Source organism: Calypte anna, chromosome 23, assembly GCF_003957555.1.
Source record: "Calypte anna isolate BGI_N300 chromosome 23, bCalAnn1_v1.p, whole genome shotgun sequence".
NCBI lineage: Eukaryota > Metazoa > Chordata > Aves > Apodiformes > Trochilidae > Calypte > Calypte anna.
In genome coordinates, this window is record NC_044268.1 from 3244413 (window position 1) to 3266123 (window position 21711).

Here is a 21711-nt window from a genome sequence, read left to right on the forward strand (position 1 = left end):
GCAGGCCCTGAAGCAGAAAGGTTGCTGGAGAAGCAGCAGATTTTGGTGTATGCTTCTGACACCAAATAACCTCAGTTTTCAGGTGGCATTTTAACAAAAAGTGGCACTGGCTGCTGGATTCCAGGCAGCTTTAAGCACACAGTTGTTCACTTCAGTATTTCATTAACCTGAAAGTTGGATCCTCCAGGTGGATCTTGCACAGCTCAGCTCCAGCCAGCACCTCACTGCTGCCCCTTCCCCAAACAATCTGACTCAGGAGTGTCACCCCAAGGTGTTCACATTGCTTTTATTTAGCTCTTCTGCCAACAGTTACAGGGTAACAGACACTTGGGACTGCAAAGTCAAAAGTTGCAAGCAAAAATCAGGACCAAGGCAAAAAAAAAAAAAAAGAAATAATAAAAAAAACAAATCCACAAAGGCAATCAAATCAAATAAAATATAAATACAATGTTCTGGAGCTCTTTAATCATACCGGTTTCTTTAATAAAGAGGTGGTTATGATCTTACAGTATTTTCTTTTGGCCTAATCCAAGGATTTTGTTACTCTTCACCAGTCTTAATTCCACGCATACAAAAAAAAAATTGATATTCAACCTTTAAAATATAAGCCATATTTTCTTAATAAAATAAGTTTTGTGCTGCTGCTTGTTCAGTAAGTACTGTACATCAATGTTCACGTCTATTTAACAAACGGACCACACAGTTCAAGCTAAAGCAAAAATAACAACCCAGAGTGTCTTGTAAACACCCCATGTACAGCTCAACACTTGCTCATATCAAGGAGGTACGAAAGGGGCTAGAAACTGAACACAAAAGCACTGGAGTCCCATAGATTTTCTTTCACAACTATTGAAGTGCAAATCACTCAGGCAAGATATGAGTTTATTCACTTGTTTATTGCTGTCCTGCTGTCTGGCTTCCCTTCCTGAAACAATCACATTCTTTTATTTCACACTGATTTTCCAAGAAGAAAACTTTCCTGCGAGGCAACGTTGAACACTTGGGCTCTTCTGACACCGAGACATCAGCTCGAGGGCACCAGAACACCCCGACCACCCCGGGAGAGGGGGCTCTGCCCCACGGCCCCCCATCACCTTCAGATATGGGATCAGGGAAACAAAGAGCGTTCAACAACAGATGGGTGAACAGAAAGGACTCCTCTTCCCCCAGCACCACGTGCACCCTGCCACGTTTCCAGCTGCAGGAGGGACACGTGGGCATGGAGGGGGCAGAGACTCCGGGGATGTCCCTGTGGGGTTTGTGGCTAACTACAGATCCTGATATGTTAACACCTATCTGCTATGGGGAGCAAGACACACAGCACCTCGACATGCACTTACTCATTTGCATCTCGGCCAGGAAAAGGGTGAAAAATGGTGAATGCTGGAGCTGAGTTGAAGGTACAGTACATAGTCCATGATACAAAACATGCAGGTAACTCAAACCCCTTCTGAACGTCTTCAAAATAGAAATGGGGCTTAAAGGGCACAGCAGCTACTGAGTTTGGCTTTTTTTGTTTATTCAAAACCATGAAAACCCAACGCAGAGGGTGAAATAAGGGCAGAACACAATCTGCAAGTCAACAGCTGAGAGTTTCGGAAGCTGTGAAGCTTTTGTGTAGTTAAAATTGCTGTTAAAAGTAGGTGCTACATCAGCAAGTCTTCATTCATAGTTTTCTATGAACAGCCACCTTACAAATGAGTGCAAATCTTAAAGGTCCATTTTACATTTCAAGTCTCAAGGTTAAAAAAAATTGTTACAGAGCAACAAGCTGTTTCTGTAAATGCCCACACTATCTCTTTTCAAATGGTTAAAAATGGCACGTGCTATGCCATAGCTACTAAAAGACATCTCAGAATTCTAGACCCAACTAAAACACTAAAATAAAAACTATAAACCAAAATACCTTTGCCCCTTGCTGCAGAAGGGCAGCCAGGTGCTTTCCATTGTAATGCTGGTGAACAAACTGATTTGCAGAGAGAACTTTGACTGCAACCCCAATTGTATTCTTACTGAGGGGCTTTCTAACACAAGGTGAGCAGGAGCAGCCCCCCCTCTGAGATCATTTTGCTTTCAATGAACACAAGCCAGAGTTCTGAGGATGAGATGGAGAGGTGCTGGATTTGTGTCACTATGCAGGCACTTGTGTAGAGGAATGTAGGCTTCTCTGTTGACACTGTTGATGCATTCCCTACTCTCTAAAAGCCTTTCTAGGAGGTCACTACCCTACTGACCACCAACAGCTCCTGGTCTCCTCCCCATCATCACCTTGCAGGTAATACAGCAGTGGAGGTTGACACAAGGTGCAAAGTAGAATATGAACCAAATACTGTAGTCTTGAGGAAAAATAGGACTGTGCTAAACGTAGGATCTTCACGAAATGTGACATCAGTGGGCTCAGCACTTAGTTTGCATAGCATTGTGATGTCTTCATTTTTCACAAACACGTTGCCCAAAAAGAAAAGGGGTAGAGTGAATTCCTGGTGCTAGGATAGATCAAGGGGCCAACATGACCAAGGTGGGCTTCATGAAGGCAAGGCAAGATTAAACATCAGAAAGTACAAAACAAAAAAAGTGTGCTTCTGTCCAGATGTGCTGACCAGGGGCAGTGTCTGGGGGGGATCTGCCTGGGGAATGCCTTTGTGTTAGGCAGTAAAATGACAATGGAGCTCTTCCCTGAAAGAGCTGGGCAGGAGTGTGCATGTAATTCTTTCTTTTGTAGGAAGTGCTGTGCACACTTTGATAGAAAAAAATGGATGATCTGCCTGCATGATATCAGTAATGAGTTGCTACGACTGCCCTGCTGTGCAGCACAGTCATTCTGTGCAGCAAAACGAGTCTGAGAAGCAATCACTATGTCACTGTTGGGGAAAAAGGCTTTTTTCCTGTTACAAACACAAATCAGTGGGAGTTTGCCCCATGACAACAACAAGGATTTCATCATTCTGGGTAAGGAAAGAATCTGGTGTGCTTTTTAGAATTAAAAAAAAAAAAACCAAAACAAAACCAACCCTGTGCATGAGATCAGTGATACCATGACACAAAGAGCAGCAAAACCTAGCAGCAGAGAGGGTGACAGTTTAGAGGGACTGGAGCTGGGGTATGTGGTGCTCCAGAATGCAAACGAGTGCTGGACACACACGGGAGGCGGGCGCTGAGGAGCCCATGGAGGGCAACACTCAGCAAAGAGGGAACCTTAGAAATCTCTGGCATGAGAGCACGGTGATGTAAACTCTGTGTTAATGACTTGTGTATTTTGGCAACAGACTCAGTATCGTATAAAAATAATGTTTAGTAAAAAAATCCCGGTGTCCATCATAAAAATTCAGGAAAAAAAGAAAAAAAAAGAAAAAAGAAAAAACAAACCCAAAAAACCGATAGCGATTTCTGTCCTCATGGGATGAAGACACCCCCATTTGTCAGAAACAGTTTTAAATAACAAGTAGTACATTGGAAACAAAAATGGGTCAGCAGCCATTAAACGTGTCCTATATGAAAGTGCACATCTTTCAATGGAGTTTAACCACCATGAGGTCATGAGCTAACACAAACTGCAACTGAGGACCATAGAAATTAATTCCTTCCGATGGAAATATGGACCACCATCAAGACAAGATTACTATTTTCCTTACAAGATTAAAAACATTGAAATTTTGCAGCATCATAGTAAGGCACTCACCCATGGAAAAGTCTGTGACTGTTGCTTCAAACGGCAGCAGCTAACTAGCTTGTAACACAAGGAAGACAGTTTTCAGTTCTGAGCTAAGTGCTAGGGTGCCTTACGTTAAATGGGGGGAACCATGAGGGGGTGGGGAACTGTTAGTGTCAGAATTCTCCTATAAACTAGATGTTTTTCCCCTTAACCCATTAAAGCATCTCATATTCTAAAATATTAGTTTTATAAATCTAGTCTTCTGTTTTAAGGCTCTAAAAATCCCCTCCCCCCAACCCCCACAAAAATACCTACCAGCGCCTGGTGGGCAACGGAGGACCAAATCCGCCAGTTCACAGTCAGGAGTCTATAGTATTGCATCTTAAAAATGAAAACCTGCTTCCGCCTCCTGGGAGTTTTATCCCTTCCTTGAATGCCTTCATGTGTTTGGTCAGGTCAAAATTTTGCAAAGCCAGAAAAAATTAAAAAAATAATCAGTCTCTTCCAATCCTACAAAGGTGTTGGATCTTTCTGTCCCGTGGTGCTGGTCTCCTGCCTCGAATCGACGCTGCCTGCCCTGCAGTGATTTCTCATTGGAAAAAAAAAACAAGGTATCCCAATGCTTCCTTTTTTGTATGGCTCCTACAAATCTGAAAGCTTTCTTGAGTGAGGTAACAAAAGTTAGGCTTTCAAGCAAAGTACATGGTACGTAAAGTGTCCTGATGAACCTGCACAGCCTTCGCCAAGGCCTGGGGGTCTCTGCCGTTGCTCTGTCCAGATATATGGCTGCCCTCGCCACTGCAAATCAAGGAAATCACTGCGTAATTATTTCATATTTCCCCCAGGGATGGTGAGGAAACCCCACGGAGATCAGGTCCCATGGGTGCTGGCAGCACAGAGAGGCACCTCAGTGCTGAGAATGCCAGTGACTCTGCCTGGCACTGCAGAGATTCCAGCACTTCGAGGTGGCCAGTGAAAGCTCCAACACCCCTGGGGTGCTCTCCCAGGCTGAGAAAGACCTCAGGATGGATTTAAACCTCTTTTACCCCCCTGTTAGAGGGGGGGGGCAGCTATGTGCAGTTCTACCCCCTTGGAGAGGGTCTCTGCAGCACTGTGCTGACACAGGCACTTCCAAGGCTCTCATGCCCCCCACCCATCCCTGAGTTCTGCCCTCCGGGGGGGTCTTCCAAGTCCCCTCACCTGTCGTGCTCCTTGTCCACCAGATGGTACCGTGCTCGGAATGCCACCAGCCGGGCGTAGTAGGCAGGGGCCGGGATGGAGACGGAGCGGGTGCAGCGCACGTAGGTGTGGCACAGCTGGTAGGTGAGGATCTGCAGCTCATCCGCAGTGAACCGGTTGTCATCCCAGAGCACGTAGTAATGGGATGGCCGGCTCGTGCCCTGGGAAGCAGAGGGGAGAGTGTGAAAGGTGCTGCCTGCACACAGACACAGGCAGCTGCCTGACACCCTCATCACCTGATCCCGAGGATTCAGCAGACAGCCCGGGCAGGAGAGATGCCTGTGCTTCCCGAATCTGGAAACCCCACCTGTGCCCAGGTACCAGGGTACAAACCCCCAACACCACTGCCCTGTGCCCAGGCACTGCCACCCCCAGCTGTCCCCAGCCCACACTGTGTCTCACACCAACCCCCACAGAACGGGCCAGCTCCCTGGGGTTCTTGTGGGGGCAGAGGGGGAGCAAAAAAACCTCCCCTGTGGAAGCAGCTGTAGATTAAATGAGAGCAATTTTTTCAGTACAGTTTCTGACTAATCTTGGCTGCCCAAAGAAAGGCAGCTGCAGAGCAAGCTGCCTGCTCCAGGGAGGGCTGGCCCTAGCTCTGCCGCCCACGGCCAGACAACAGGTCCCTGCTGACAACCAGGCGCCCCAGCGAGGCCGGCATGCTCAGACACCAGCTGACAAGCTGCTGAATTGGCTGCTCGGGAGGAAGAAAATCTCAGAGAGTTCCTTGGCTCCAAGAGAGAAACCGAGTACATGCCACGTAAGGCAGCAGCAGCAGTGCCCTCCCAGCATCTGCTCGGCAAACGCCCCAGTGGAAGCTTGGACCCAAGTGCCCACATGGCAGCCAGTGGCAGGAGGAGGCTGTGAGAGGGACAGGTCAGAGGCACAAGGGTGCAATCTGCAGCAAGGGGCAAATAAACCCCACAGCACCCCAAGAGCCAGCTCTGCAGCACTGTACCTGAATGCCTGCATGGCTGCACAGGTAGAAGTCAAACTCAAAGGGGTGGGTGATGTTTGTATCCACTGTTGTTCCTGCTGGGATGTTCCCACTCTTCCCAATCTATAGGGAACAGAAAGAGAAATCCAAGCACTGCAGTTTGGTGACTTCCAGCTGCCTAGAGTACCACCTTGTATCTACAACACACTTGCCCTGCACCAGGGCCATGGTGCAGGGTTTCCAACTCAGCACCTCAGTCTGAGAGGACTGTGCAGAGCTGCTCCCCAAGCACTCATAAAGGAGGAACAGAAACAGCTTATCCTGCCCTGCCCCCTGCCAGAACAGACTTGCTGGCATCTTCTGCAAGCATCAACACCAGGCATGACACGGAGATAAAGGAAACAGATTCAGAAGCAAGGCAGGGTGAGGGCTGGGCACTGGCCCATCCTACTGCAGCAATGAGGCTTAAGTGAGTGAAACTCCAGGAATTACTGCAGAGTGCACACTAGAGTCTGTGCCACAAGGTACTGGAGCTTGTTCACAAGATTATCTCTTCATGCTCAGGTAAAGCCAGAGTCTGGTTAGACTAGATCTAACCAGTACATTTAGATCAAGTCTAGGAAAAGCAGCAGCAATGGATGTGACTGCATGGCACACACGAACGAGCAGTGAGAAGCAAGGGGTTATTCATCTGTCACGTCAGTGGCTGCAGCTATCACCAAAACAACAGATGTTTTCAAGCTGACAGAGGCTATTTCAAGAGAGCCACCAGGATCATCAGCACTCGGTAACTCATCATAACAGCAAACAGCTGTCTGGGTTTCTAGAAGCAGCCTCATGTGCAGGAGGCAACCCAGCAGTACGTTTCATTCAAGAAGGAGCTCTCTGCCTGCCAGCACTGAGCTCTCCCCTTGAGCAAAGTCAGGCTTGGCTCTTCCCAAAGGACAGGGATGAATCAGCCACCTCCATCCCCGGCACCCCGAAGCACTCACCCTCTCGTTCTTGTCTGCACAGAAGAGACGGGTGTGATGTCTCTTCTGGACAACGATGTAGGTGATGCCAGGCTGGTAATCCTTCTCCAGTTTGATGCAGGCATCTCGGATTGCCAGGAGCTCGTAGTGAAGGATCTGGAGGGACAAGGGAAGGCAGAGTGAGGGGACACGCCAGCACACAGCTGTCCCCCTGTGCCCCCCACCCGAGGACCCCAGTGTCCTCACCTGCGGGAGCTGCCCCTCGGGAACGCCGTCGCGGTAGAAGATGATCCTGGTGGGTTTGAAGCGGGTGGATTTGTAGAACTGGATGAGGAGCTCCCTCACCATGTAGGACAAATCCTCGATGATCTCCTGGCGAGGACGCTGCACGCGCACCGTGGCACAGTACCGGCTGGGGTGGGCGTCCATGCTGCCCACAACCTGCAGAGACAGAGACAGGCCAGGCCCCCGTGTTACAGTGGGAAGGGTGGGAGGGATATGGGACATTCCCAGCCTCTGCTGTCCTCCAGCACCCACAGCTGGCAGTGGGCAGAGCACCCTGAGCTCGCAGACCAGGAGATGGGAGGGTTCATCCTGTAAGGGCAGGCAGACCCAAAAAGGACACCCCTGGTGCAGACCAAGTCCTGGAGGGAAAGCACCACAGCCCCAAAGCCTGAGCAGTGCTGAGCTTCCTGCCCCTGCCCTCAGCACCCATTTCACTTTGGCTTCACAAACAGAGCTCCTGGGTCTGGGCTTCATCAGCAGAGTCGATGGGCTCAGGAACTGTTTCCTTTGGCCTCAGCCCCAGACCCCCTTCCACTGTCTAATTAACAACAGACCAAGGACAAGGTCAAGGTCATCTGACCCTTTTCCTCCCCTGCAGCTTCAAAGAAGCTTTTATAAAAATTAAGACAAAAAGCCCCACAGTGGCCCTGCACAAAAAACCCACAGAGAATGTTTTTGGAGTGGAAGCACTGCCGCCAGGAAACAGACTGTTCTGTCCCACCCACACACCTACAGCAAACAGCCAAAAGCATTTCCCAACCCCTTCTAATTAAGAAAAAAACACTCCTCCAAAGACGCATTTGCATGTCAAGGAAAACCTGAGCTATGAGTCCTGGAAAGTTAAGAACTTAATAGGAAAATGCTGACATGCTTAATTAAAACAGACGCTACAAGAACCTGACACTCTTCCTTCCCTGCACCCAGCACCAGGTGATGTCTCAGAGCCCCACGAGGGGCACGAGCTGCCCCCCAGCCAACAGCACTCACTGGGTGGGTGCTCACGATTCATTTGGGGTGAAGGGAAATCCTCCTCCACAAAAGGCTCAGAAGCAGCCCAGTCACTCCACCTCCAAACCCCAGCTGCTCTCCCACATGGGGAAGGTCCCTCCCAGGGAGTCCCCCACCACCCCACATGCCCCATCCAGCAGCACCCACGGGGTCCAGCACACCACGAGCCCCATCTGCTGGCAGCTGCCAGCTCTCCAGCAGCTCCCCAAAAACCACAGCTCCTCTGCAGACAGACAGGTGGGGATTGGGGACCCACCACCCCTGTATGGACACATGAGCCCCAGCCCAGCCCCTGTGCCCCTGCAGGGCTCTCGGGCACACAGCCAGGCCCAGGACAGGGCACTTACAGCTGTTATGGAGGGTTTCTTCCCATCTCCTGCAGGTGGGTGAGTGACATCGGCTCCGAGGAAGATCACCGGCTGCTGAAAGACGGCAGAGCTGGTGGGAGAGAAGAGGAAGGAGCAGTCAGCATTTTGGGGCCACGTCAGGGCAGTGCACACCCAATGGTGGGGAGCAGATGGCACAGAGAACATCTCCTGACCTCTGGGCTCTGGCCTGGGCACATCAACAGCTTGTTACAAGGTGAGACAGGATGCAAACCTTTCAGTTACCTTACACAGCCACCCACAGCCCCTTCCTCCCCAGGGAAAGCCAGGCAGGACTGGGGAAACAAAGCCCAAAAACATGAGAGACATCAGCTGTACAAACCGCTGGTGAGGCACAAGGATGTTGTTGATCCCGCCAAGTTTGACGTTGATCTTGAGGCAGAGGTTGGACAGGGTCTGTGGGGAGGTTTTCACCACGTTCTTGACCTGGACACACTGCGTGGCCATTCCCAGGAGGGTGTCCCCAACACGCTTCACCTCGGCTGAGGGCAGAGCAGGCAGGTTAACAGAGAGGCCACCAGCAACACACCACTTCCAGCAACACCCTCTGGAATGGGGGGTGAAATCCCAGCGGGATGAGCAGGGATGGCCCTGATGAGCCAAAGCAAAGCCCCTCTCCTGTCTCCAACACCCACCCACCCCTGCCCCAGACTCACCATACACGGGTGTTTTCCCTGGCAGGATTACAATGATGAGCTGAAGCCCTGAATAGGTGTTCTTGAGGTGTCTAAACATGGGCTCCACACTGTCTGCCCCCTGGGCATATTTGCAGAAGCAGGGCTGGCCTTGGATGGGCATCCCTGCATCCTTGGAGATCTTGCGTAGCTGGTCTGTGAAGTTCCTGTGCCCAGGAGGAGAAGCGTTCAGCCCAGAGCCCTTCCCCATGGCAGCTCTGCCACACACCCTGGCCATCAGCAAGAAGGGACCCAGAGCCAGAGTGCCAGGCACAGAACAGAGAAGGGGACATCACATCACATCACATCTGTGGTTTTACAGCATCCAGCACACGCACGGCGTGGGGAATGGAAGATCAACACATGTCAGAGCTGAGCCATCCCCTCTTGGCACCCTCATACCCAGGTCCTGACTCCTCCTGCAGAGTGATGGAGCCACAAGCTGCTCTCCATTAGAAAGCTGGAGAAGGAGGGAGCAGACCTGCTTCATCTCCAGGTGATTTGCAAAGCTGGTGCAAGCCTTCACTTACCAAACCAGACAAAATGCTCAGCCAACGCTCTGGATTTTCGCATTGCCAAGAATAAATCTGATGCAGGGAGAGCCAACAGGGAGCAAGAGGCTCCCAGCTCTGCCCCAAAGAGGTCACACAAGAGGAGTGCAGTGTCACTCCCACCTCTCCCAGGTACTGCAGATGTGGAGACTTTGAGCTGCTCCAAACCATTGCAAACAGTCACTGCACCAGACACCCAGAGGAGGGACACAAAACCCTCACCTCAGTGCATCCACTCTCACTCAGGAGAAACCAGAGTCACCAGCAGAATCCAAAATTAAGGTGGCCATTCCTTTAAGTCAAAACTGTCCCCTCTCTGTGTCCCCCTTGCTACCAAACCAGGCTCTCTAAGCTACCAAAGCTCTTCAGAAAGCCCAAAACTTCTCTCTCTGTAATAAAAACGCGTGGGGAGTTAGGATGCTTCCTATGTTAATCATATAATTTCAGAAAGGGCACTGGGGAAACTTTCAATTTAATATCCCTCACAACCCCAGCCCTCTGTGGAGATGCAGCTGAGGAGAGCAAACACAGCTTTAGGCCTGGCAGCATCAGATCACGACGCTGCAGCTGCCTGGTGTACAGGGAGAGCCGGGGGAGCCTGACTGTCAGCTCCCATCAGCCAGCATGCCTGGCAGGCTCTGCGATGGCTCAGGGACTGTCTGCAGCCAGGATAAACAGGAAGACACTCTGGATAAACCAAGAGAAACAGCCTCAACACCCAGCCTCAACCTGGATCAGGTTTGTACTGTGAGTTGTCACTCAGATCTGGGGGCAATGCCGAAGGACATGCAGCCCCTGGCTGGCAGCAGTGGGGTGGCCACCCTGTTCCCCACATCTGCCCCACGCCACCCCACCCACGTGGGCTGCCCCTTTCCTTACTTCAGCACCTCCTCTCGACACTGCTTCTGCGGGGCAAAGCAAGCAATGGCCCAGACTTTGATCTCAATGCCGTTGTAGAACTGCTTCCCTCGCATGTCCCACACGCCTTGGTTGGGGGTTGCAATGGCCCGGTTCTGCAAGGCAAACAGAGGGTCAGAGCCCCAGCAGCACCCACGGGTGCCTGGTGCTCCCCAGCACTGAGCTCCACACCCTCACCAGCCCCACACACTGCCAGGGGCTGCTGCCGTGCTGGGTGATGGGTGAGCAGAACCTCAGCAGTGATGGAAAATCCACCTCAGCTGCCTTGCCCTGAGCATCCTTCTCTCCTTCAGCCCACTGTTTTAGTCACCAAATGACTCTTGGCTACACTTTCACATTTTCAGAACAATTATATTGCCAAAAAACCCAAACCAAACCAAACCAAAAACCTCCAAAACCGAAACCCAAGGTGCTCTGATTAAATAAAAAAAAAAAAAGCACAACAAAAAGATCACAGGTCTAACCTACAAACCTGAAGGTAGCACAAGAGAAACAGCATTTTCTGGTGTGAAATCACCTCCCAATAGAGCCTGCCTTACCCTGCCTCCATACTGCAGGATGGGTGCTGGCAGCACCCTGCCTGTCACCTCCGTCATGTCATCCTTCACCTTGATCCCAAACTCCTGGATATATGGATCCAGGTTGTAGCTGGCATTCTTCATCTGCAGAGAGAAGAAAGTGCCATGGGAGGGAGTGAGACCAACTGCTGCAGACTGCACAGCTTCAGCTGGCTGGGAGACATGGGCACCTAAATTCAAGAGCTGAGGGCAATGCTTTAGTACCAAGGGCCAAACCCTCTCATGACTCAGGCATCTCTGACCAGGGATTCAGTGAAAAGAGGGGGATAAAACCAACCCATTGAGCCCACACCACCATCTTCTGAGCAGGTCACAGCTCTCCAGTGTAGAGCTTTTGAAGAGCAGGACCACAAGGCTCATCACAGACATGACCCCATAACCTGCACCCCAACACCATCCTTCCCGTGGCCTCGTGCCACGTACCAGGCGACTGATTTCCTCCTGCCTGTCTGGAGCAGACCTGGCTGTTGCTTTTATCATGGTGGATGTCTGATTGTCTGTGAGCTTCTTGATGCACCGCTGGCCTGCCACGATGTTGCACACCTGTACGGGACAAGGGACAGCAACCCAGGGTTAGGGACACCCAGGAGAGACACAGGGGAGCAGAGCTGAGCTGCCCTATGGCACGGCCCCAAAACAGAGATGCCAAGCCTGCAGCATCAGGGGAACAGCACCCAGAAGAGCTGACACTCACCTCCAAGGGCAGGTACGTGTGCTTCTGCTCCTGGCCAACTTGGAGACAGGGTAGGTGGGGGTATTTCAGCTGCAGGTTGTATTTCTGCTTGAAGTACTGAGCCACTGTGCACTCCACGGTCTGACCACTCTCCAGCTGCAAGGGGAACCTGGCAGAGGCAGAACATGAAGGATACACCCCCTCCAAACAGACACTTCCAGGGTGTCTACTACACTACTACACTACTTGCTCTGTCTGGGAAGAGAGGGAGCTGGCAGGTTCCCACCCCCAGCTACCATGAAAGAAAATCAAAAGCAGAAGAGTGGTATTTTCAGAAATTGAGTCAGGAATACTGAGATCCCAGTGTGGGACTGAGGTCCCTAAATAAAGCTCTCCCTCACTAATCCAGCTAATCAGGACAAGTGTTTATTGCAGGACATGCTGTGCATGCCACTGTCAGGTACAGAACACAGCACAATGGCACTCAGGAGGACCTCAGTGCTTGATGCCCTCCCTGGGAGCTGAGCTCCAGGCCTCTCCCTGCCTCTCCCAGCACAGGGCAGCAGCTCCGGGGTGGGTTGAACATGGGGGGCAGGAAGGGTGCATCTCCCTCCAAAAACATGGGGGAAAATCACCCTTCCCATGGCAGGGTGGAGGGGTACCATGCTGCCCCTAGCCTGAGTGTGTGACACCCAAACTCACGCAGCACCAGCAGTTCCCAGCTCCACCAAGAGCTCCATGAAAATTAAAAACTGCCTTGATATTCTTTATGGAGCCAGAATTAGACAGGCAAGGCAGCCCAGCACCCTGGCACAGCATCACATTCCTCCCGTGCTCGCCAAGCCCCAGGGTTGGGAACTGAGGATGCTGGAGCCCAGGGGCCAGGGGTGCACGCAGCAACAGGCAGACAAACCCAGCCAGATACACCCCAAGTCAGGGCTGTGGTGAGGGAGGGGACCCCTTCAGGGGGCTCTGCAGCCTGACAGCGCCAGCCTCAGTGGGCACTGCTGCTTTGGGAACAGGCAAAAACCAGGAGATTTTCTGCCAGAGTTTGGGTTTGCGCAGCATGAGCCAACATGTCCTGCATTTTTCTCTTTTTTTTTTTTTCTCTTTTTCCTACTGTTGGCAAAATTATCTGGAAACATTGCAGAAACTTGAGGGGCTGACAGCCTGAAAACCATCCTACCCCCTCCAGCTGCACTCAGCAGCCCCCTGTAGAGGGCTGCTTGCACGGGGGGTCTGAAGGGGCTGTCTGCTCCCCCCAGCCTCTGCCTCAAGCCCCGTTCTATTTCCAAGCCTCACTGGGGGCAATTCCTGGGGCAAACACCTGGGACCACCATGGGCTGTAGCACCTGACAGCTCAGTGCTGAGGACACCACTCCGTGATGCTGTCCCCATTGCTGGGTGACAGGGCAGTCCCCCTAACACAGAGGGGTGCCCAGGCCTGCTCGCTCCCAGGCACATGCCAATAATTTCAAGGCAGAAAAATCACTTTATCCCTTGACAAAGCTTCTGCTTTGGCAGTGTCTATTTTAAGAAGGAAGAAAACCAAACTTGGAGGTAAAATCTAGGACAATTCCTGGCATGTCCGCTCCCGCCCGCTGCCTGCCAGACAGAACATCATCTGCTTCCCACCACCTCCTGCATCCCGCCCGCCTCCACCACACACTACACAGAGCTGCACCCCGAGCACATCTCCCTGTGCCACCCCAGGCTGGAGTTTCCCCTCCAGCTCTCCCTAACAACCACAGCAGCTGCTAAAAGGGAGAACACTGATTTTCCCAGGGCATCTTCCCCCCCACCCTTACGTCTGGTGGCTGGCTGGCCGCCGGGTGACGTTGCACACGCGGTATTTCCTCTTCATCTGCCCGCAGTGGGTGACCTCCACTTTCAGACCTGACATGAGACAGGGACACCAGGGAGTCACTGGCAAAGGTGGGAGCCATTCCCATCCCCCCTGGCTTCCCCGGGACACCACCACCATCCTCCTCACACAGTGAACCATCTGTGCAGGGCAGGAGGAAGGCAACGTGCACCCCCACCCTGCTGCAGGGGTGGCAGCAGACACACCACACCAGTGCCTGGGGTCAGGTCCCCAGTGCTCCCCAGGGCTCTACCTTTGATCTCCTTGGTGAAACGCACTCTCTGTGAGTCCGTCAGGGGCTTGGGCTGCTCGTCAATGTTCCGGATGTCCAGCACCTCACACATGAACTCGATTACAGGCTGGGCTTTGTAGAAGGCAGTGGCCGACACTGCGGGACAGACACCACGATGCCTCTCTGATCTCTCCCATCTGACAGACCTGGCCAAGAGCCGGCCGGATCCGACCTCCCCAGACACACCCAGCCCCACTGCTGCAGTTCCCCAGAGTGAAAAATACATCACCATCAATGTTGAGCATCATCTTCCACATGGCAGGTCGGACCGACTGGTGGAAACCGAACCAGACCTCCCTGCCACCCCCCAAGGGGTGATAGTAACCTTCAGGGGGGGAGAAGAAGGAGCGACCCACAGGAGTGTACCTGCAAACCAAGGCAAATGTCATCAAACAGCACATGCCAGCCCCATCAGCAGTGCCCATGAAGCACCCCCAGGCTCCCTGAGCTGCATCCCCCATTTACTGCTATTGCAGGAACACCCACAGTGATCACACCAAGCAGTGCCACCTCCTCCCAAAGACCATCAAGGCCATTCCCAACCATGACAGCCTGTCAAGGGCAGCTGGTTCCCTTCCTGGCACACTGGGTGCTCACAAAACAGCCCCTGATACCCCAGCACAGGTACCTCATGGAAGCCAGGTGCCTCATGGCAACATCCAGCGCCTGGACAGACTCCAGGGGAACAGGGATCTGCCCGCTGACCAGGGCCTCGTGCAGCATGCGCCAGCTCACGATAGCCATCCATTTGATGGAGACCTTAAATATCCTGTCCTTGCCTTCCCCCGGGATAGTCACCTCAAAGTCAACCTAGGTGCAGAAGGGATGGAAGAGATGGTGGCTTTGCCACAGACACGAGGGGGAGGTTGTTTTCAGCACGAGGCAGCTGGTGCTGGCCTGCATGGTGCCTGTGGCCCTGCTCTTACCCGCTCATTTCCAATGGGCAAGGCTGTGACAGTGTAGATGTTCTTCTTCCCATCATAGACTGGCTTTCGGTCACCAAAGATCTGTGGTTTGAAGTGCTGTACCATGTACTCCACGACTTCCCTGCACAGGTGAATGGGACAAGAGAAAGGGGCAGGGGCAAAGAAGAGAAGGACAAGGTTTGTTTTACCATTTCCTTTACAGCCTGACACCTTCTGCAACCTGCCCAGCCCCGACCCTCAGAGCTGCAGAACACCCCAGAGCAGAGCTGGGTCACCCTGAGCAGGACAGACCCCAGACACACAGCATCTGCTCACTGGCCATCAGGGCACAGAGCTACCCAGGCTGCTGGGGCAGGAGGGGAGAAGCAACGAGTAGGATGTCAAAAAAAACCAACAAAGAAAAGTACATGATGGCCTGAGGTCTGGGCCTGCTATTTTTACATATGGGATTGTTGCCAAAATTGCACAGCTGCTGTGAAGAGGCAGGGGACTGTGAGGGCATTCAGGACCTCCAAGGCTCTCGGGGGCAGGAACCAGCACTGGCTCTGGGCAGCACTGTGACCCTGCCACCACCTCACCCTGATGGCTTCCACTGGGGAAGACAGAGACAGGCACTTACGGAGCCCCTGCAAGGAAACTGGAAGCCAAGAACTAGTGCCAAAACCTCTAATACTTGCCTTACCTGTTGACTCTGCGTGGGCATTTGTCAGGCTTGATATCCACTTCATAGTGATACACATCAATCTTGGGAATGTCCACTTCAAAGTAGTTGGCCAAGAGCTTGATGGGCTTCCCAACAGTTCCTATCCCAGGCCGACGTGGTGCTTGAAATACCTGCTGCAAGGGTGGCAGGTATGCACCTGCAGCTGCGGGAGGGACAGCGGGTCAGGAGGGCTGGGAGAACCCCCCCGTCCAGACAGACAGACAGACAGACACACACACAGTGCTCTCCATCATCACATCCTGACCCAGGAGGTCCTCCGTGACTCACACTCCTGGCAGAACGTGATGGTGGCAGAATTGAGACCAACACAGCTGGAAGCAGCTTCCCCGGGCACCGTCTGGCAAACGCTGGCGCCAGCGTCCAAGGGCAGAGCCAAGCCCTCTGCTCTGCTGTGCCACCAGCTGTGCAGATGTCAGACCAGCTCCCTGGCTGCAAGCTGATGCATTTTTAAATCATGGTTCATGATCAAAGACTTATTTGCCACCACAGACTCCAGTCCCTGCTCCATCTTTTGAACAAAAAGCTGCTCAGCCAGGTTCCACAACCTGCTGAAGGACAGCAGCTCTCCTCTGCCTTCCCTGCAACCACATCACAGCCAGCACCTGAAGTGTCTTCTCTCCTGGACTTTCTCATCCCTGAGACAATCCCAGCAGCCGTGCATGAGCAGCACAGCACCTCCACGTGTTCACAGCATCCCCATGGATGCAGGGGGACACAAGGCAGCAGCCACAGCTTAGCAGCTGCCTGGTGGCACTCTGGCAGTGGAGAGGAGCTGGAGGTTTGGGGCTGCTGTAGAGGGGTGACCAAAGGTCCCATACCTATCCCACAACCCTGGCATTCCACCCGTCAGCCCCAGAACAATGCTTTGCCATCCAAACGCTCTCCCCAGAGGATCACCAAATGCTTTATGAACACAAAGCCTCACAATTAGGATCATGAATCACAGATGAAGGAGTCAGCCTCCAGCAACACGAAAGTTGGCTCAAGAGTTTGATGTGAGACAGGAGATATTGCAAAGCCAAAGTAAGATAACCGGGCAGCCTGGCTGAAGGGACAGCGCCGCAATGGTGGGGAGATGCTCTGCAAAGACCAGGGCAGGACACAAGATCCACATTGAGGATGAGGAAGCTCATCCCAGGGCTGACTCAGTTTTGGCAACTGCAGACACATTGTCCTCGAATGTGATGAGCTGGAGCAGCCACCCCTTTGGTGGGCACACAGGCTGGGCCACCCCTTCCCATGCCACAGCCCTGCCCTGGGGAGGCTCAGGGTCCCCCCACCATTTGCCTCAGTGCCGCCTGGGAGGAAGCTGTGCCGGGAACCTGGAGCAGCAGCAAAGGGGCCAGCAATGAAAAAACGTGCTGGTTCCCCTTCGGTAGAAGCCTCGTTAAAAAGCCAGGGACAGGGGGGCTTCTGCATACCTCGACTCTCCATGGCGAAGCTGCGCAGGCTCCCACTTTGTCATGTAAATGCGGGCGCCGGGGCCGGGGGCTGGAGGGCGAGTGTTGTTCCTGCAGCACAATGCGGCCAGTGAGCGGGATGAAATCCGCCTGCCATTATAAATTCAGCGGCCCGGAGGAATCACAGACTTGGGCACACAAAAGCCATGCCCTGGGGACGTGCCGGCGGAGGAACCATCGCTGCCACCGCCACCTCTTTGCCGGGTGCGTGTGTGAAGCGCTGGCGGGCAGCGAGGGCGACGATGGCAGCGCCGGGAAGGTGAAAGTCCGTTTGGGGTAATTAGTGCAGGAATAAGCTCTGTTATTCTATTATTTATCGTAACAGCTGGGGAACACGACCCGCTGCCCAACAGCTGCCTGCGCCCGGGCAAAGCCGCCGGTGGGACGGCATGAAATTACCATGTCATTTAAATCCTCCCCAGCGCCGCATTCAGCCGAGGGGCCGCGGGAACGGGGCCCAGACAAAAGGGAGTTTTATTGCGGCGGCGGCGGGTCCGTGACGGCCCCCTCCCCACACACCCAGCCCCGCCAAAACACAGCTGGGAATCCGAGTGGGACGAGTGGGCCTGTGGCACTCCAAACATCACCAGACACGCGGCGTGGCCCATCCTCACCTGAGCCATCGCCCACCCTAAACAAGGCCCAGAAAACCCACAGAGAGTGAAATCCCCGTCGGGAGGCAAAGCAAGCTGCCTTCCCACTCTCCAGGTTCAACATCTTCAAACCCTACAGCTCTGAGCAGCGACCGAGGCCGTCACACAAAGCCCAGACTTCAAAAAGCACCGTCCAGACACCGCACCCCTGCTCCTTCCCCAGGCACCACGGGCACCACTGGGGTCACGCAGCTGCAGCAGCTTTTTGGTTCGACACTAAACTGAGTTCAGTAGATGGCCCCAGAGCAGAAGGCTCCTCCTGCAGCATTAAACCCATCCCGGGAAGCAGAACCCATCTTCCCAGGGAAAGTCTGAGCTTCTCAAGTGTGGTGGCTGCATCCAAGTGCACCAAAACAGGCTCCAACCTGCTTTACCACCCTGTTCACTTCCGAAAGCAGTTTAGGTCTTTGTGTCCTTGCCACTGAGCACCGAGCACAGCAAAGGGCATCACTGTGCTCTGTCAATCATCTTCCCACTTGGAAATCACAGGTGATAAACTCGAAACCATCAAGCTAAAAATCTGCCCCCGCATCCCGGGCGTGCTGGGCCAGAGAGGGAAACCTGTGGGTGCTGTGTTGGAGCATCCCAAACATCCAGCTGAGCATCACCACCTCCATCACACCTGGGCATGGGAGCTGCCAACCCATGCACAGACACTGCATGACCCACAGTGGCAGAAACAGCCCCACGAGGGTCTTGCAGAGCCAGTTCTGGCTGCCCAGCAGCTCTGTGTCCCCCTTTTCACTCCCTCTGATGGGGTGTGACAAACACCCAGCACCACAAGTGCCACCACCTCCACCAAATGCACTGTGTGGCTCATCCAGACTGTGTGACCCCACACATTGACCCCGAGGTCCCCATTAACAGTGTCTGGACCCAGCAAAGGCTGCCACTCCTCTGGGTCTCACCACGCTCCCACAGACCAACCTGCCAGCAGCCAGGGACACGCAGAGCTGGGAGCAGCAGACAAAGGCAGCCCTGGTACTGAATGAGAAAGGAAAAAGGTGACCCCAGTTCCTCTTCATGTCCCTCCATGTCCCCCCTGCACTGCACCAGGGGCAGCCCCTGTGCTCCCAGTGAGGAAGTGGAACCCACATGCAGCTCGGCCAGAGATCACCCTCCCAAAAGAGCCACACTTTTCTGCCTCATTTGGCTTCTTTTTAGTGTCTGCCCTCTTAATACTTGTGCCTATTTTGTTCTTCCTGGGGTTCAGAGAGAGGCTGCAGAAAGTGGTTAGAGATAAACACTACATGCTAGGTCTCCAGGCAAGGTGTTTCTCCCAGCTTTGTTTCTTGGTACAACCCTGTCCCAGAAACAGACACATGTGATTTCATGTTTCCTGAAGATAAAGAGATTCAAGAGACAGAGCAGCTTTGGGGTTTTTGCAGGGTTTAGCACAGGAAGAAAACAGTTAAGATAAACGGCGCTTAGGAAGTTTGTACAGGATAAAGAAAACTAAAAGCTGGGGGGGAACTGACTTCAGTTTTTAAAACCACTGTGTTCATGTGTCTCCCTCAGCAGTGCCTGTGGGGCAGATGATGTCCCAGGTTCCCCCATCACCTTTCCAGGCATTTTCACGTTGGGCACATCCTGGCACACACCAAGTTTCTGCTTTGTGACCCTGAGACGTTGCAGCTCAGCTTTCTCAGAGCTTGATCACCAGGCTCAACCCCACGCTTGGGCTGCCTTGTGGGGCAAAGGGGTGCTAAGGCAAGGTCAGATCTGGGTGAAGGGAGGTGTCACAGGAGGTGGCAGGAGGGAGGTGACACCAGGTCAATGTCTGCCCTGCGGGCAGGGTGGCATGGGCACCTCCAGCCAGATTTGGGGAGAAAAGGGGAAGCTCTCAAGCAGGCAGCATCAGAGCCCTGCACCCAGCGCAGCCCCCACCACCCCAGAGACCCCCGCGCTGTCAGCAGGACCCAAACCTTTCCCCATTCCACCCAAGAGAACCTGTTAAAGCGCCTTGACAGGGTTGGTTAGGGCTGTCGGGAGGAGGGTGCAGGCACCCGGCAGCGTTATCTGCGTCGCTCCAAGGCCCCGGCGCAGCCGCCAAATCACGGCTCCCAGAGCCCAATAAATCACCCTCAAACACAAAGCGCCGGCAGCCAGAAGGTAAGGAAGACACGAAGAGATCTCCACGCCACACTTAAATAAAAAATACCACAAGGACGGGCCAAAGTTTGATCGCAAACGTGCGGCAGTTTCGTGGCACAAACCTCACCCCATCATCGCAGCCCCGCGGGCAGCAAACGTGCCGGCACAAACCCCGCGGTCCCCATCCCTCCCTCTCCTCCTCCTGCCTTAATTTTAGGCACCAAAACTGGGGAGATTAGAGCAGCACGAGCTCGGGATGCTCCCATCGGGCGCGGATCTGCTGCCGCCACAGCCGAGTTTTGGGGATCGTCTCTCCCATCCCCCGCGGAGTATCCCGGTGCGAAGGAGTCGGGACCAACAGCACCGTCAGCAGCCCCCAACTCCAGCTGGGGGTGCGGAGGCTGCGGTGGGGGGGACACGGGGCGGGGGGGATGGAACTCAGCCCCTGCAGCCCCTCGCCGGTGCCGGCCATGCTCAGCCCCGGCTCCGCGCATGCCCCGCCGCTCCGCGCTGTCAGGGCGCTCGGCACCGCCGGCCCCGCGCCAGCTCCGGAACACCGCACCGGGGGCAGGAGGGACGGGAGAGGGCTGGGGGGGCTGCGGCTGCTGCTCCCCCGGGCAGACCGGGCCCTTTGCGCAGGGCTCGCATCTGGTTTTGCCCCCCCTCCCGGTTCTCTGCTCCCTCCTCTCGCATCGCTGCTCCGCCCCAGGGCACCCCGGGGGGTCAAGCCGCCGCTCCCCCATTCTGCCCCCAACACCGACGCCTCCAGCCCCCCCTAGGTGGGCTGCAGGCCCAGACCGGAGCCTTCCCCGCACCGCCCCTCACCCACCATCGGCACAGACCCCCCCCCTCCGCACACCCCGAGACCTTCCCGTATTCCACGGCACGGCCCCCCCGCGCCCCTCGCCTCCCTCCTCCCCATCGCAGACCCCTTCAGCCGCCACCGCGGGGCTCCCCGGTTCCCATTGTGCAGCCCCCCCCTTCCTCCCCCGCCGCACTCTCCTGCCCCCCCGCCGCGCAGCCCCCTTGCTCCCCGCGGGTTGCTACCTGCTCCCGAGGGTCCTGCTTCCATCCCATACACGCGGGCACCGCTCCGAGCCGTGGGCCGGGGCCGGGCAGGGCCGGGCAGGGCCGGGGCCGGGGCTGCTCCGCCGCCCGCCGCAGCCGCCTCTCGCCGCGACACCTCCGCGCAGGCGCCGCCGCCGCCGCCCGGCCCCGCCACCAACAAAGGCGGCGCCCGCCGCCCCCGCCGCCATCTTGGGCCCGAGCGGGGCTGCTCCCGGCGGGACTGGGGACAGCGGCGGGACCGGGGGTCAATGGGGGACAACGGAGGGACCGAGGGGGCAGCCCGAGCCGGTGCCCGGGAGCGGCGCAGCATCCAACTCTCCGAGCTCAGGCCTGCGCTGTGCTCGCTGCCGCTGACATTTGTTAAATTTGGGGCTTTCCCTTTTTTTTTTTTTTTTTTTTTTTTTTTTTTTTTTTTTTTAAATATTTGCCGATGCCAAGTAGCGGCGGAGGGACCAGTTCCGTGCTGGAAGTTTGTGTCCCCAAGCAGAGGGGCAGAAAGGTCCCGGTTTCCACCATCGGTACCAAACCGAGACGCGAGAGCGCTGCCCCCCGGCACAAGTCGGACACCGAACCAGCTCAGGGGTGGAATCCCAGTCTGGATCCTGCGAGGTAATGGAAGAAAACCACAGAAACGCCAATTAATACAGCACTTGCACATCTTCCTGCACCGCCTGGTCTCATCCCTGGACTCGGGGGGCATCCCCAGGTTCCAATCCAAGTCACCTTGACAGTATTTTTGGAAGGCACCAGGATAAAGT

General features: G+C 54.4%; 1 protein-coding gene across 3 annotated transcripts; it reads right to left on the reverse strand.

The window, feature by feature from the left end:
- Nucleotides 1-267: 267 nt before the first annotated feature.
- On the reverse strand, nt 268-21065 carry LOC103527615 (argonaute RISC component 1). Of its 3 annotated transcripts, XM_030464267.1 has the most exons (20): nt 20933-21013; nt 17100-17189; nt 15637-15820; nt 14955-15075; nt 14657-14838; nt 14258-14394; nt 13990-14124; nt 13681-13768; nt 11894-12041; nt 11623-11742; nt 11161-11283; nt 10583-10716; nt 9135-9319; nt 8801-8960; nt 8440-8530; nt 7046-7240; nt 6821-6955; nt 5850-5951; nt 4853-5052; nt 268-4450 (listed from the first exon to the last, which is right to left on the reverse strand). In XM_030464267.1, exons 2-20 carry the CDS (start codon nt 17110-17112, stop codon nt 4342-4344), a joined length of 2562 nt encoding a protein of 853 aa, XP_030320127.1. In that variant the 5' UTR covers nt 17113-17189; nt 20933-21013; the 3' UTR covers nt 268-4341. The 3 variants fall into 3 exon arrangements, with proteins under 3 accessions (XP_030320127.1, XP_030320126.1, XP_030320129.1); XM_030464266.1 differs by lacking the exon at nt 17100-17189 and having other exon boundaries at nt 20933-21065; XM_030464269.1 differs by lacking the exons at nt 17100-17189; nt 20933-21013 and having other exon boundaries at nt 15632-15746.
- Nucleotides 21066-21711: the final 646 nt, after the last annotated feature.

Bases quoted from the DNA above. Each gene is read 5' to 3' on its own strand.
- LOC103527615 (XM_030464266.1), bottom strand. From the start codon at position 20,957: ATGGAAGCAGGACCCTCGGGAGCAG. The intron at 12,042-13,680 runs GTAAGGGTGGGG...TGCCTCTGCCAG, and splicing joins CGGCCAGCCAGCCACCAGAC to GTTCCCCTTGCAGCTGGAGA. The intron at 7,241-8,439 runs GTAAGTGCCCTG...CTGTCTCTGCAG, and splicing joins AGAAACCCTCCATAACAGCT to GTTGTGGGCAGCATGGACGC.